This window comes from Lissotriton vulgaris, chromosome 6, assembly GCF_964263255.1.
Source record: "Lissotriton vulgaris chromosome 6, aLisVul1.2, whole genome shotgun sequence".
Lineage (NCBI taxonomy): Eukaryota > Metazoa > Chordata > Amphibia > Caudata > Salamandridae > Lissotriton > Lissotriton vulgaris.
In genome coordinates this window covers 445,779,619-445,795,726 of record NC_141694.1, presented here as the reverse complement: position 1 = coordinate 445,795,726, position 16,108 = coordinate 445,779,619, and the positions used below count along the sequence as shown (strand labels likewise).

The 16,108-nt window shown below is 45.7% G+C and overlaps 2 protein-coding genes across 2 annotated transcripts in view; both read right to left on the bottom strand.

The window, feature by feature from the left end:
- PTP4A1 (protein tyrosine phosphatase 4A1) overlaps positions 1–11,480 on the bottom strand; it is a 52,313-nt gene extending 40,833 nt beyond the window's left edge. The window contains exon 1 of the mRNA XM_086926456.1: positions 11,158–11,480. Within this exon, the coding sequence (XP_086782582.1) occupies positions 11,158–11,262 (105 nt within the window). The 5' untranslated portion in view covers positions 11,263–11,480. The remainder of the gene's footprint in view (positions 1–11,157) is intronic.
- Positions 11,481–11,619: 139 nt separating this feature from the next.
- On the bottom strand, positions 11,620–15,432 carry LOC147707448 (uncharacterized). The gene is made up of 2 exons (XM_086926457.1): positions 15,372–15,432; positions 11,620–11,715 (listed from the first exon to the last, which is right to left on the bottom strand). Exons 1-2 carry the CDS (start codon positions 15,408–15,410, stop codon positions 11,620–11,622), a joined length of 135 nt encoding a protein of 44 aa, XP_086782583.1. The 5' UTR covers positions 15,411–15,432.
- Positions 15,433–16,108: the final 676 nt, after the last annotated feature.

Below are 16,108 nucleotides of genomic sequence, written 5' to 3'. Positions count from 1 at the left end.
GTAACTTGAACTGTCAACAGATCCTAATAACGAGGAGCCATCAAAGAATCACCCTGAACTCGACAAAAACACATTTCTGACCCATAGCCACGCCTATTCACCCCGAACTGCTTAAATGGGAACATTTTAGCATGTGGCTAATAGGAATCAGTCTTCCTTACAAATAGCATTGAATGAAGAGCTGGTTGGATCCCAGGTTGTAAAACTAATATTTATTGGAATCATCTACAATAATGGAGGTACTAAATAGACTGTAAGGTTAATCAAATTCAATGTATCAAAAATATCCACTGCAAAATCGGAAACACTTTGTTTTCTATTTACATTTTGTAAATTGTCAAATATCCGAGACGGCCTCAATGCGAGAGGAAAAAGAATGCAGCAAACACGTTAAGAAGTTGCTCTCTCGGGTGGCATTAGCCTGTCGACAGCTCTGTGTATCTGGTCCGTGTTCATGGGGGGCCTGCAGCCCAACTGTGAAGATATGTTTCATTTGTCAGTACAGAGCCTAAACAAGCTCCCTGAAAGAGAATGGCACAGGTCCATTAGGTACTCGATGAAGAGGAACCTTCCACATTTCACCCCGAGGGGGGTATTGTCTCCTGGCTTCCCCTCCTAACATGGAGGCACTTCCGTCATCGCTGGCGGGGTGTGTGTTTGTATACTCTTTGTACAAGGTATTTTTGTCCGAGGCGTGGAGTCGTCTTGTCTGTCAGCAGCAGCACGGGGCTCCTTCTATACCGCTGGCTGGCTGCACAGGGTAGCGGCAGGAGGAGCCGCGCACCGCTGACAGACAAGGCCGCCGCGTGTCTGCACACAGCGTGAGAGAAAGAAGGACGCCAGGGCGAGGCCTCGAGAGCTCCACTTCCGCAAACACAGGCCTGCCAATCACCTCGACCCCTGACGTCATGGAGGCACAGCCTACAACCAGCGAAGACGTCAAGGAGCCAGTCTCCAACCAGCGCTGCTGGTGGGCGTGGCATTTAGCTGGAGCTGCCTTAGAAATAGGAAACGCTAGAATGTTAATCCGTGAGGCAAATCCTACCACTGATTTACAGTACAGGCGTATTTATTGAGGATATAACCCTCCAGGGAGGCATTAACAAAGATCTATTGCTTTTTTTAAGGGATCGAGTGGGCTCGTGGTTTTCGCAGCACCGAACGAAAATGTTCACTGACAAAGTTCGCCATGAGGGGAGGTATTAAGTGCGTGGATAACTGTTATGATGAAACATCCCCACGTCAAACAGTGATTTGAGTACATAATGGCTGTGGGTTTGGGGGTGTTGGTTGGGAGGGGGGGGAGGTTGGAAAGGGGAGGGGCGCTTATCTATTCCGTGGTTTCGGAGGGCTGGTACTACCAGCCTCTGACTGGCGTGGCAGCCTCCGAGCTCTCTCCCGCATGCACTTGAAACGCTGAAGTGCTCTTCTTGGCTCCTGTCACATCAGTCAAATGCCCCGGCGTAAACCACAGACTTCACCAGCGGCGGCGCGGACTGAATGAAACACCCGGGATCCTACGCGTGTTCACTGACAGCTGTTGTTACAAGCCCTCTTTGTTTCTGTGCATGCGCACAACTAAAGGAAAGCCCTCTGGCGAAAACGCCTTCCTTCAGTGACTTTATTAATCAGACTTCTTTACAGAATGACATCTGGCAAAGTACTGTGGAATGTGATACATTTGCCTGCTCTACAATATCTCCGATGAAACCCTGCCTAACGGATGCAACTGCCCTTCCTGATAACGCTTTGATACGGTGTATCGATATACGAGGCAAATCCTAGATGGGATCTTGCAGGAAATCTGTACATTAATAACACGCCAAGCTATCTTGCTCTTGTTTGTTTTTTCCCGGATTACAATCTCCTGCGATTGCCTGTACACCTGATCCTTACATTGAACAAAGGGGATACGTGTACACCTTGTCGCCAGTCTGAACAGCAAGCAAAACAGAGCCACCTTCAAAGCAGAGCAGGGCAGCTCGGTTTCCGGTTGGCAAGTTCAATTGTTCTAGTAAATCATAACGCCCGCGCCCCCACCTCAACCATCTCTGTTCTTTAATATGTGGAAAATGGGTTAAACGTGCCCCTCTGTGCCGCGAGGAGCCGTGAAAGGTTATACGTTCTGACATATTCAAATATTGCGCCTATAATATGAGTCATAAATCTACGGAGGCGACAGGGAGCCGGAAAAGCTGCTTCCAGTCACTTGTGCTCACCGTGAAAATTCACTTCCGAGCAGCTAGGACATTAAGTAAACCCAACACGAAATGTAGAGTGGCGATCTGTCTTGGAAGGGTTACAGCGCGTTAAAGAGTCTGGAAAGTCCCCCAAAGCAGTAAAGATTGCAAAGTGCAGAAGTTGGCGTTGCAGAGTGACTTCCCGTGCTGGAGTACACGCTAAGCCCAGTGCAATGCCGAGCCTGTGATCTCGGCGCTGCTGGCCCATTAATGTCTTTGATGGGGGTCTGGGTGCCGTTCCCGCATGGTATCACTTTTGTAACACGTAATTGAAATCTGTTTTATAGCGCGACCTAGACAGCCATAAAACTAATGCTGCCGTATTAGAGGGTGGCCTTTCAAGCGCTGGGAGGGCATCCCATGGTGAAGGCATGTTGGCTGAGCTAACAAGGGAGGTGCCGGCAATGCCGGACCAGACACGGGGGCGTTCCCGGCGTCCCGTGACGTCGGCAAAAGCCAAAGAATGTCGGGAACGCCCCCGTGTCTGGTCCGGCATTGACGGACAGGCCCCTCGTCCAATGGCAAGGCTCCGTTTACGGAGCCAGCCAATCAAGGACGAGGGCCGAACCAAGCCACACTATGCAACTCAACAGGATTTCGCCTGCGCCGAAAAGATGCGCAGAGCGCATCTTCGGCGAGGCGAAACCTAAAAAGCAGGTGCTGAAACTGCTCCCTTCCAATATCTCCATTATTGCCCTCAATCTTTGATCCTGTTGCAGGGGCATTTCTGGTAGTGGCAAGATATGGAACAAGAAACCCCAGATGGCAAGAAATGCACAGGCTCTTTGTGGCTAACTATGTACCTTGACAACAGCAATTCAATTAGTAAAACACTTTATTGGCCCTACACTATACAAGAGCCAGTCAACCAACTTACTGCTGCATGAAGCATTCCCACAAGCCACCCAAAATAAAGACATGCTCCACATTTCACAGACAAACTAGGTAAGCGTGGTACACCGATGACAAAGGAGTAGATGATATAACAAGGGTTGAACTGAACAGCATACTTTTTTTACCACCTCTTTCACAAGAATTTGACACTGACCTCAGTCTACAAACAGTCACCTTGAAATGCTTGTATTAATATCGAATGACGGTGTAACGTGTTAAATGTACTAACGTCTTTGATACGCTTTGTATTTAATCACAAAATACAATGGCTTGGTTACCCAAAAACCCAGCGCTCTCCGCAGCCTCTTCCATTGGTTTAAAACCCCCACCTTAATCGTGTGGCTTTTGACTGCCAATGGCACGACAGACCACTACACAGAGAAATAACGAAATACAGCATCCCCCAAGCAGCACCTTACATTGACAGCGCGTGCAGAAGTTCACAAGAGGTAGGAAGCACTGTTGAAACAGAAATTGTACTAGGCTGTTTATAAAGAAACAGAAAGCGGGAGGCACACTAAGCTGCGCTATGACGTCATAAATAAGTTTATGGACCTGTATATGCCACAATTGTGTCCACTCTAAGATGGCTCTCCCTTTGATGAAAAGCCAGGCTGTCCTCGCCTCGTTTAGAGTCCCTCCACTCTCAGTTACTCAGGCTGCATTGTTGCCTACGTCAAGATGAGCTATACTTCTTTGTAAATATGAAGAGTATGCGATTGGAATAGGTACACTTGTCATGAGAAGAAAATACCGTTATTGACATACGAAAGGTTTATTGTGGGGCGGCTTATAGGTACATACGCTTGAAATGTTTACATGCAGCAAGTCTTAAAACAAGCACGGTACCGCAAAGTCAGCCACATGATAATTTTCGCATCACGCTTTCACTTTAAGTGAAACCACGATGCGAAAAAGACACTGCTGACTTTGCCAAAGCTGAATGTGAAGAAAATAGTGCGTACCGACTAATGAAGGAGTATGTTCTGCCGCTGGTAAAAGATCCAATCCTGGTGGGCGGTCCAAAAGGAGACAAGGATAGACCAAGAAGCCTCCTTTACAATCAAAAGCCAGCGTTTTGCATGAGAGATGACGCTACCCAATTAAAATGATGGGTGGGCTTCAAATCCGCGAGCTTCTGAATCCGTATTGATTCCAAGAAGCCCTGGTATGACATTTCCTTCCTGCACAGAGTTTTGATTTGTTCTCTATTGGCCCTACTACCAGGCAGCTCAAGAGGTGCCCGAGTGGTTGAGAGTTTCTACACTATAACTCTTAGGCACTGTGGGTTGTTTCTCCATGCCCACAAATATCAGAATTTATCAGAGAGGCCACCTGCATCCTCTCTGAATGGTAAATAATGACCTAGAACCTTGCGATGAGACATGGTCATTTTAAGGATGCAAGACTACCCTACCATAAACCAGGAGGCTGTAAGTGTATCCCCAATCAATTACTGGCCACCAACAGTGTATAGTATTTATAGCTATGTGTATGCATTACCATTTTACTATGCAGTGTACCTTTATCCATTTGTAAAATAAGTATATTTTGAGGTATCAGTGTTGAATTTAGAAAGGCTCAACTCTAGTTGTACTATGCCCAGAAAACCCTATACCACCTTCCTTAAGCTACATCTTAACTGCTATCTCATGTTCACCTGGATGGTGGTTTACTATAAAAATATCTCCTCAGACGAGTGAAGGTGTCCGTTAGCAAGGAACACCTCCACTGACCTTTAATAGGACCTGGCTTCTATGACTGCACGTTTAATAGCTTTACCACTAATTCCACTTATGGTCGTATTGGCTCCAACAGTAAACATTCATCAGATAGTAGAAATAACTGTGCAGCAGAGGAAAGCCTCCCACTGAGACCCAATAAACTACTACCTCTAATGACCTCACCACTCACTAATTCCTGCATTCCAGTCCTGATCCCAGGGGTAGCATCCCTATCTTTTAAGTAGATGAAGACCAACGTAGAGCGGGGTCGAGGCTAGCAGAGGCAGAGTGTGAAGCTGTCTCAGAGATAAGCTGCAACCGGAGAGGAAAAAAAAAAAAAAAGGGAGAGTCAGCGCTAACCTGGGGTAAATGACAGTAACCACTAACTTTTAAAGGACTGCTTAATAGCCAGATTTACAAACATACCTTTACTACACAAATATGAAGGATAAGCATGCAGCTTAAGAGTGTACGCATTTGTGGGCAACGATTTAGCTTTAGACAATTTGTTACGAAGTGGTTAGTGTTAAAATGCAGTCAACCCTTCCATAAACTTAATAAAAAGTGAAAAACCAACAGCAACATAAAACTATTTTAGTTACCACAGCTTTTGAAATAGAACACCTATAAGAGAGCTAGTCATTACAACCTATCAAGTAAAGAACACTTAAGTATACAACCTTTTTTAGGTCTCGCCTGTCAATGCGCGTGCGCATTGAGCTTGCAAGAGATATTGGGGCTTAACCATCCGGCGATTTCATGCAGTTCACGTGAACACAAGGACGCGCATTCTCGCCACATACACTTTTTTAAGTTCTTTCATTGGCTCTTCACTTTAAGTCCTCCCACCCTCCCCCAGCGTGCACTCGCCTCAGGCAGGCATTTCTCCTTCCCCAATTATTCACTTCGCTTTTCTCCTCCCCCTCCCAACTTTCACTTACGCCAGGCCGTGTCTCGCGTTTCTCCTTTTATTTTTTTTACTTGTTCCTATTAACCTGGCTGTTGACATGGGGGTGATACGGTTTTCTTGCCGATTCGCTTGTGTGCTCAAAAATCAAGCCCATCCACGAAACATGCAATTTGGCAGCGGACAAGGATCACAATTCTGTCCATTCCCTTAACCTTTCAAGATAAACTTACTTCACGTGGGCTTGCTTTCTTACTTCTATTTCTCCCATTTGTCTGTCCCGTGTGTATTTAATTCATATACTCTATTTGCTTTCAGCAAAGTGGTTGGGTGCTTTTTCTCTACTTTTGTATCTAATTCGTGGCATATTGTGAGTTCTGGTCCATGTTTGTGTTAACTTTCTGTGTGCTGTACGCACGAGCTTTACCCCCCCCCCCCCCCCCCCCACAATTTATACAAAAGTGGAAACCCAATATTGCCATGTAAGGTTTGGGCGGTCGGTGATCAGGGTGAAGAGTAGCTACAAGGGATTTGGTTTTAAATCTTACTCAATTATTTTTTAGATTCTTGGTTCTTACAATAGAACCGAATGTATCCTCAGGATAACTGGACAAATTTATTAAACACTTTTATGAAGCAATAGTACATTCATTATTGAAAAACTTAAAAAGTAAAAAAGGCACACAGCAGGGGAGGGTTTGTGTTAAAAATAATTGTTTATATTGATATAAATCAAAGAAAAAATTTGTGGGGATACAGGTTGAACAAAACTATACAGAGACCATCACGAATAGCAACAAATAAATATTACATTGACAATTCATAACAGTAAAATCAACTCCAATAAGTAGATAAGGAAACCAAATTCACAAATGTATCTTGATGTCCTAAGGCAAAAATGCCTGGGGAGATGATATTTATGTCGACGTTTCGGTCTTTTGGGCTGTCGTCAACAAGACCATCAGGACTAGATTTTTTGAAAATAAAACCCTGGATAAACCCAGAGAATATAGTGGGTCTTAAGGTATTGAATGGTGTTTCACTCTGGAGTGGTTCTGAATGAAAACTAAGTAGATAACTTTGTGTAATCAACGTTTCTTTTCTTAAATGGGCTCTTGTATGGCTAATTCGAAGTGATTTACAAAAACCGTAATGCACGACCTGGATCAGTTGCGGTACGTACAAGCACTTTCGAGCGGTCAGCGGTTTGTAAATATAAGTCAATCTCGCTAGCGATCATGATTTAAATCGCCAAATATATATTCCGAAGTAGCTAGCAGAGGTTCATCAATCACTCCTAGACTAGGCTGTGTGCCTTTTTACTTTAAGTTTTTCAATAATTAATGTACTATTTCTTCATAAAAGTGTTTAATAAATTTGTCCAGTTATCCTGAGGATACATTCGGTTCTATTGTAAGAACCAAGAATCTAAAAAATAATTGAGTAAGATTTAAAACAAAATCCCTTGTAGCTACTCTTCACCCTGATCATTATTATTATTATTCTGAGTTTTATATAGCGCCTGGTTACCAAAAAGGCATCCCAGCGCTCACCAGGGAATGAAACTACAGAGTAATGCGGGGGTTTAGGCAGAAAACAAAAAAGTTTTTAAAAGCTTGCGGAACCGAAGCAAACTGGCTTCCGAGCGAAGTTGTAGGGGAAGAGAATTCCACAGAGTGGCTACATTTATAGAGAACCTTCTGCCACCAGTTCTTACTTTCTTCACCCTCCCAACCTGCAAAAGATGTTGGTGATCAGACCGGAGAGAGCGGAGGGCTTTGTAGGGCTGAACCATCTTCCCCAGAATAGGTGGACCTGTCCCCTGCAGGACTTTATGGGCGATACAGAGTGATTTAAACTTCACCCTGTCCCTCACAGGGAGCCAATGCAGTGCCTTGAGCGCATGGCGAGCCGATTGATATCTGGGAATGCCCGTCAAAAGCCTAGCGGCCGCATTCTGCACTTGCTGCAGTTTGTTCATGGTAGATTCTGGAGCACCCAGGAACAACGCGTTGCTGAAATCCAGCCGCGAGATGATAAGCCCCTGGATGAGAAGTCTCCTAGAGACCGCTGGGAGCAGCGGTAGAATCTTCCGAGCCGAGCGGAGCAGGCCAAAGCACACGCCAGCAGTCTTTTTGGCATGGGTTTTAAACGACAGGTCCTGCTCAAGCCAAACCCCGAGGCTCTTAATCTCCTGCTTGGGAGTGGGTACAGGTCCAAGGCAGTCGGGCCAGCTGCTGGGAGACAGATGGAGAGGAGTTTCCCAGCAGCATCAGCTCCGTCTTGGAACCGTTGAGCTTTAAAGCTGAGCTGCACATCCATGTTTAGATCTTCTCCAGACACAAGTGCAGTCGGTCAGGATGGTGAGCCAACTGGGAGAGGCCTACCACCAACTGAGTATCATCAGCATAACTGATGATTTTGATACCCAGCGGCAGTACCACACTCTCCAGGGGTGCCATATAGACGTTGAATAACGTAGGGCTCAATGAAGAGCCCTGTGGCACACCACACTGGAGAGGGATTGAAGATGATTTTTCAGGGCCTTCCCATACCTCGAATGTGCGACCTTCCAAGAAGGAAGCAAACCACTTGAGGGCCAGACCGGTGATACCCACCACTGCCAGCCGTTGGAGAAGCACCTGATGGTCCACGGTGTCAAAAGCAGCACTGAGGTCCAGGAGGATCACTGCCACTGATCCCCCTGAATCCAAAATGCTCCTAGCGTTCTCCACAACCGCCAGCAGGGCGGTGTCAGTCCCCTGACCGGGACGGAAACCGGTTTGGGAGTCACCTAAGAGGGAATTGGCCTCCAAGAAGTCCGACAGGCGGCTGTTGACCAGCTTCTCAGCAATCTTACTAAGGCCCGGCAGCAGCGAGATAGGCCTAAAGTTGGCAAGGTCGGCGGGGTCCAGATTAGGCTTTTTTAAAAGGGCCTTCACGACCGCCCCTTTCCAACTGGGGGGAACTACCCCTTGAGTGAGGGACAAGTTGATAAGGTCCGTCACTGGGCCACCAATGGTAGATGCCACCTGTTTTAGATATTTAACAGGTACCGGATCTTTCGGGGAACCACTCTTCATGGTCCTCAAAATCAAGAGAACTTCCTCCATGGTAACCGTACCAAAGGAGGTCAGCTCCACTGATCGCATCCTACCCTGCGGACCAGGGATATCGCCCGGGGAAGATACCCCACCTGGGTGGGGAAGGGAAGCCAGAATATTATCAATTTTTGTTTTAAAGAAAGACGCCAGTTCAGTGCATTTTTTGCGTGGGTCCTCATGGATGATCTGGGGTTCAGGGATGTTCAGTAGTTCCTTGATAACTCTAAATGATTCTTTAGAAGAGTTGGCCGCAGAGCCTATTCTCTCTTCAAAGAAACCCGATTTTGCCGCACGAATGGCGGATTTGTATATACTCAGGGCCTCCCGATAATCCTTCCGCTTCGTTTCACACCAGTCTTTCCTCCAGGACCGCTCTAGCCTCTTGCATCCCTTCCTTAGGGATCTCAATTCAGGCGTATACCACGGCGCCGAACCCACTCTCTTCCCCTTCATAAGCTGTTTCTTTTTGGGAAGAAGGATATCTAACGAGTCCGTAAGCCAAGTGTGTATATTCGCTTCCCCCCCACAGGCACCATCTGCGTCCACATCAAAGCAATCAGCCTCCCTCCCACTGGCTTCTGAAGCATCCCCCAGCATGCGCTCGCTCAGCCTCTGGCATTTCTCCTCCCCTAATTATTCACTGCCCACGGCCGGCCAGCGGTACTTTCTGTCTCGCATCCCCCCCCCCCCCCGCTTCACATGAACGCTTGTTCTCAAGGCTGTTTCTTGGTTGTCCAATAATATGTCCATGTCAGTAATGAAGGATGAACATAGAGAAGTTTGTTCCCGAAATCCATGCCACGCACCTTTGGCCTTAACGTTTCTTTAAAATATTTACACCGTTTTACGTACACTGCTTCTCGTATTCTGCAATGTACTGCATCAAGGATATAAAGTAAACATGTTCCCAAATTGTATCCGTTCTACACGTTTGCACTGTACCAATCTCTTCAACAAAAGCCAAACCTCTCGGCTTTGCTCGTTTGAAATGACCCTCCTCCTGACAGGATACTAAAATAATTCCTTGTTTTACATTATCAAATCACTCGTTCGGAAGACATCGGTTGCAGCGCTCGCCTTTTGTATAAATCATTGTTATAAGGTTTCTTAGTTAAGTTGGTTCAATTTAAGCCAACAAAAACTGCAAGTTCCAGAATTCATTGATTTGTTTAATGCAGCTCAGAGCACGTGGTATTATGTCCCCGTCATATTGTTCAGGCACCTTGCCATGGTTGGATTCCTGTGAATCCCGCACCTTTTAATGGGGGCAAGGCCTCTCCTTGTGTAAAGCCTCTCTCTATGCCTCCACGCTTGCCTTGCAAACATCAGACGACGTGTTACCAGACATTCACAGCAACGAGCATGTTCTCTAGTAGCAGCACGCAAGAGTAATTAACAACTAGGGATTTACCAGCTGATATCAGCCTGTACTTACACTTGCTTGTCTTTTTACCATCTGCTTACATCACTGTGCACCTTGCCAGGGATTCTATTTTAGCCCTACAATGCTGGCTTCTGAGGAGAGTATTCATTTTTCCTATTAACCTGGCTGTTGACATGGGGGTGATCCGGTTTGCTTGTCGATTCACTTGTGTGCTCATAGTCAAGCCCATCCACGAAACATGCAATTTGGCAGCGGACAAGGATCACACTCCTGTCCATTCCCTTACCCTTTCGAGACAAACATTGGGCTTGCTTTCTTACTTCTATTGCTCCCATTTGTACGTCCCGTGTGTATTTAATTCATATACTCTATTTGCTTTCATCAAAGTGGTTGGGTGCTTTTTCTCTACTTTTGTATCTCATTCGTGCCATATTGTGAGTTCTGGTCCCTGGAACCCTTTTGTGTTGTTAACTTTCTGTGTGCTGTACTTATGAGTCCATATGCCACCTGGAAAGTCCTCATTGAATTTCCATGCCCCCTGTCAGACTCGTTTTTGTGCCTTTCTGCCCTCTGCATCACCCCAGCGCCACCACAGCACCACTCCGCGCCACCACAGCACCACTCCGCGCCACCACAGCACCACTTATTCAAATATGTTCTCTCAATGTTTCAAGCTGTATTACAAATGTCACAAAAAGATGTTAAATAATGCTATAGGTGTCACATTTGCAAATTCTATAAATATTGGCATTTATAATAACAAAAATACATTTGCTGTTATAAAAACATAAACATGACTTAAAAAATTACTACATTTACAAGACCAATAGCTCCAACTTTTCTAATGCGAGACCTATTGCATTTCCAATGCTGGTTTAATATCCACAGTCGGACAATACTGTACCTCTATAAACTTGCTTAAGGTTGCGTTTGTTGGGTTGTGTGTGATGAGGAATCGCATGTTCTTGTAGGTAATTTCCACGGGTGCAGGGCGATTCATTCGAGCCATTTTTCAAATTTAGTTTAAAAAAAGTTTTTAAAAAAAAAGTCCAAGATTAGGTAAAGAATTAAAAAAAATTCTAAAGGGAATATTTATGCAAGGAAACTGAACGTTCCGTCACTACTCCACGTTGAATTGGCAATGCTTGCAAGTATGATGTTGAAACAATGGAAGTGAAATGGACTTCCTAGCGAGAAGCAAACATTCTTCTGTCCAGTAATACTGAGACAAGAAAGGCAGTGTACTGGGATTTACCCCATCCAGGTCCTTTCTGAGGTGCCCAGCCGAAGCCCAGCAAGCTCTTCTGATCCAGCTTCACTGCTTTTAGGGGGGCTTCTTGGTGGAGTAGTAATGAATTTCTACAGTTCACTTGTCTGCATAGAGGTCATGCTGTGCCTGGCAGTAGTCTCCACTGCCCTTCAGAAACTCCATAAATGTGTGACCAAGTACACCACAGAACTGCTGCGAAAAACAAAATTACAAAGGTTTTAACCAATTATCCACATTTAAGTGTAAACATTTAAAAGAAGCAGTTTAATGCGGTTCATGTAGCTCTTACGGTAGTAGCTAATTATCAACTTAAATATCATTCAATTTGATTTCTGCAGCTTCTCATGAGCATTCTAAATTATATTATTTCCCTAGCAGGTAAAGTTTTCACAGTTTTGATTAACCGTGCAGTTCGGCTAGGAGCATGAAATTAGAAGGCTACTGATTTTTCAATACAAAATACAGGCAGACAACAGTATCGGGAGTTAAACAGGGTAACAGTTCTATAAATACAGGTATATTTTAACAGACTTGAATATGCGAATATTTACCCTTGAATGTAGTATTTTGCAATATTGGCTACAACTAAGTAGGAGTGCGTGTTTATCAGTTAAATAAATGGGGAATATACCATTTATAACTTGATTGGTTCTTAAAATAAATATGAATAGATACCAATAAGATGGGTAAAAAAAAAAAAAAAGTATGGTTAAATACAGACGGAAAGGTTTAAAAACAAATACCATATCCTACAAACCCAAGGCACATTATAATCCTTAACAAGCCACAAAATTGTAGCACTTATTCCTTGCGGTCGCAATACGAGACCACATAGAGGGTTCTACATAAATAGTATACATGTAATCATGTGCAGTATGAAACATTGCTCCTCCCCCCACCCATCAGAGTTAAGCAACAGAGAAGTCTCCAATGGCATGAATTTCAAAAGACGCGAAAGCAGGGAAAACGAGATTGTCATTTCCCATTTTAGCCTGCGCAGATCATTTTGCACACATCACAACAGCATCCGTAGTAGCCAAAAACAACATTTTGCAAACAGCACAGACACAAAAACGTGGCCGGCTCTGCGAGTTACGTTGTGTGCGATCATCACAGTAACTTATTATTGCAGTGGTTTTACACGTTTGAGTCACACCTTTAGCTCAGGCCCTTATGATGCCAGGTGGCCCGCCACCAGCAAGCCATCGGTGGTAGTCCACCCAAAATCTAGGGCAATGGTCCAACAGCCTTACAATAACGGCAGTCGGACCGCAGGCAGTGGGTGGGAAAGACCACTGCCCCCCGACAGGCTCAAGGAGCACGCTGGACAGTAATCCCTAAAATTAAGGGGGTGCCTGCGCAGGCACTGCCGTAGGTATTGTGATGCCCATTTCTCACAACCTTTCAATGGCAGTCCCACTGCCAAAAGATGTTGAAAAGGGACTCCGGGGGCAACTTGCAGGACCCCCGACGGGTCGCCACTATGCGGCCAGGGTGACACATGTGGTGCCCCACTACCTAAATGTCCATGCACTGTGTGTCAGGCACCACAGGGTGCATAGATGTTTGCCAACATGCCATTTAATAATGTGGTACTTTTCTGGGCCACAGCATACGCCGTAATAGTAAAACGGCATGTTTCTGACCGCCTACACAGCAGTCTCATCATAATACGGTGGATGGAGCCACTGACTGGTTGTAGGGCGGCCTCCATCACGCTGCTGGTTTTCTGGGAGTATACACAAACACAAAAAATACAGTTAACTTAAATTATGGCTCACAAGTGCATACACTTTTCTTTCTACATGAAAAAAAAATGCTAGAGAAGTTGAGTGACCAAACCATAGGTAAAATTACTGTTTAACTGCAAAACCTTAAAATTCCTTAAATTTGACACTTATGTTGCACTACTATATATGGGATCACTGGGGACATTACTCAAGTGTTAATAAACCATCACTCACAAATTTCTCAAATATAACAGTGACTGAGATGTTTGCTCTACTCAGGTGACATGTGGGTCACCTAGCCATATAACCATTTGCGGGTGAATGGCTGACGATGGGTGTTCGGCTGTGTGATGGAGTTCGTTTGGGCATATGTTTTTGATGGTGTATGTGACTATGGCAGGTGGACATTTACTGATAGTTCTGCTGACACAACAGGGGATGGAGCTGTAACTGAAGTTGGCTCGGTGGGTGTTGCATAGTGTATGCAGACAATGATGGAGCTACTTTTCATTGTGGGTGCTGTATATTATTGGCTGTGTGGCCATGTGGTTGTGAGGGCATGCTGTAGCTCACCACACACACACACACAGTTGCCAGAGAATTATGTGATAGAAACTCACTAGCAGAGGGACAGTCATTAACCTAATTGGGTTTTTAGGTCTGGCACCTGAACGTTTAGCCCACGACACTACAGTTTAACCTAGAGCAATATTATGCTACAGTTTTTTGCTTCCGCACAAATACAGATACATTCTCATGTTAACTTGCAGTGCATCATTTTAATGTGTGTTTGCGCATCTGTAAACGCAAGTTCACCCCGAAGGGTATCTTGGCACTGAATAACATTTGTTACTCAAATCAGGGGAACTCATTTCATCGACCTCGAAAGGATGACAGGCTTAGTGGACCCGTGGGAATTCGAACCTGTGACTATGAGGTCAAACACAGGCCCAGACATTGGATAAATTAGTCCATTAAGCCTTCAGACCCAGACAAAGCAACATTCTCTTAAACCCAGACTACTGGCAGTGCCAATGCACGTTTTAGATGGACTCTTTAGAAATAAACGAAGAGGTTCGCTACTACATGTCACCAAACCATTATTCCAGACGAAATCAAAATACAGTTATAACGCGAGTGTTACAGTTGAATTGTCATGGGAATTACTAAATTCATGCCTGCGAACTAACAGCGATTACTGCTAATATTAAAGTAGTGCTTACTTAAGGTCGGCGAGGGGGGGGGGGGCATTTTTGTATGCGATGCCTTAAGCAATCTTCTGCAAGGCTTTCGGATAAGGTTTTGAATTACGTATAAAAGTATAAAGAGGTCTAATTGACCAAGGAGTGTGGGCCACCTAATTTGTTCATGCACGTAACTAAAGTCACACATTCAATTCTAAGGAACAAACGGAAGCGCCAGCCTGTGCGGCTTTAATGATATAAAAAATGCACAAACGTGAGCTTAAAGCCCTTTGCTGTTCTGATGGCGTTTATTAAACATTGCATTAGCAACCGTGTGCAAGAATGAAGACCCTCTGTGATGGACAGCCAGCTTCTGGTTAACAGCTCATGCAGGACAAGTTCTAACTTGTCCACATTTTTTCTAGCCACCAGACTCGGCCCCTTAATCCAGAACTCTGCCCAGTGAACGAACAGCATGTGAGGCTCAGGTGAGGGGCATGTGACGGGCTCACAGCGGCTCCTTTGTGTGCGGAGGCTCTGAGCGTCCCTAATGCGGCCGCGGTCACTGGGCGAGAGAAGCGGGTGGGGGTCTGGCAACAGGAGTCCAAGAAGCTTGGGACGGGTACCGGGAAAAGCATAAGAGGGATACGCTTTAAATACCAGGCACCCGTGTCCCACACTGGGTGCGGCTGGAAACCACCCGGTAAAAGGAAACCTTGCGAAAGCAGTGATGGCCAATCAACACCCCCAGAAAGGATGGCCATTAATATCATACACCCAGGAATGAGGCAAGAATCAGGAAAAAATACACGACTGAGAGCTAGAGAGACCGGGCCTTGTGTCGGAAATGCCACTACCATCCATACATGGACACGTCGGTTAGAGGTGAACATTCACTCAGACAACGGAGAGAAAAGCAAGGCTCGGTACTTACAGGGCTATGCTTACTCATTGAAGATCGCGTCCTGATCATACAGACGGTCCCTAGTACTGGGGGTAAGGCGGACTCCAGCGGGGCAGCTGGCGGTGTACCATACAGCAGCGGGAAGGCTCGGGGACGCGGCGACGGCGTCAGCTGCACTCTGCCTCCTCCGCGCGCAGACTCCGGACCAAGACAGGATCGAGAACGCGCACGCCCCGCCCCACGCATAAACGTCACAGGCTTTCTATTGTTGTCTGTAAAGCGAGATGCGTCATAAACCAACGGACAAATCATGTGGCTGCGTAGGCGGGTCCATAGTCCACGGGCCACCTATACACACGCCTCACGACCCCTCCCAAATTACGGATGTGTCCAGAACGCGCCTGAGTTCGTTGGACGTCACGACGCAGCAACCGGTGTGAACCAGTTGCTGTCTGAATCAAAGCGCTAGCTTGGATGATAGGGAGAGGCTGTCAGGAGTGTGGTGGGTACGAGGATTCTCTTAATGCGTCACGGATTACGTATAGGGTGTGACGCAGAAGTCGTCTGGAAAAGTCAGTAGTGTCCGTCGGTTTTCCTACGGTGCTTAAGGTTCAAGTCATTGACTTATATTCAGTTCATTTCACGTGCTGGCAACCAGTGTCGTGCTAAGTGACTTCTGTACCAGCTAACGCTGAGCCGTATTCTTTCCTCCGCTTTAATAATAAGTCAAATTTCTCTCCCAAAAACAATGGTTGTTAGAGATTGGG

What these genes read in the sequence shown, in the direction of transcription:
- LOC147707448 (XM_086926457.1), bottom strand. Translation starts at nt 15,410, where the DNA reads ATGATCAGGACGCGATCTTCAATGAGTAAGCATAGCCCT. An exon ending in CAATGAGTAAGCATAGCCCT is followed by an intron (nt 11,716 to 15,371) that starts GTAAGTACCGAG and finishes TGTTTTTCGCAG; the next exon opens with CAGTTCTGTGGTGTACTTGG.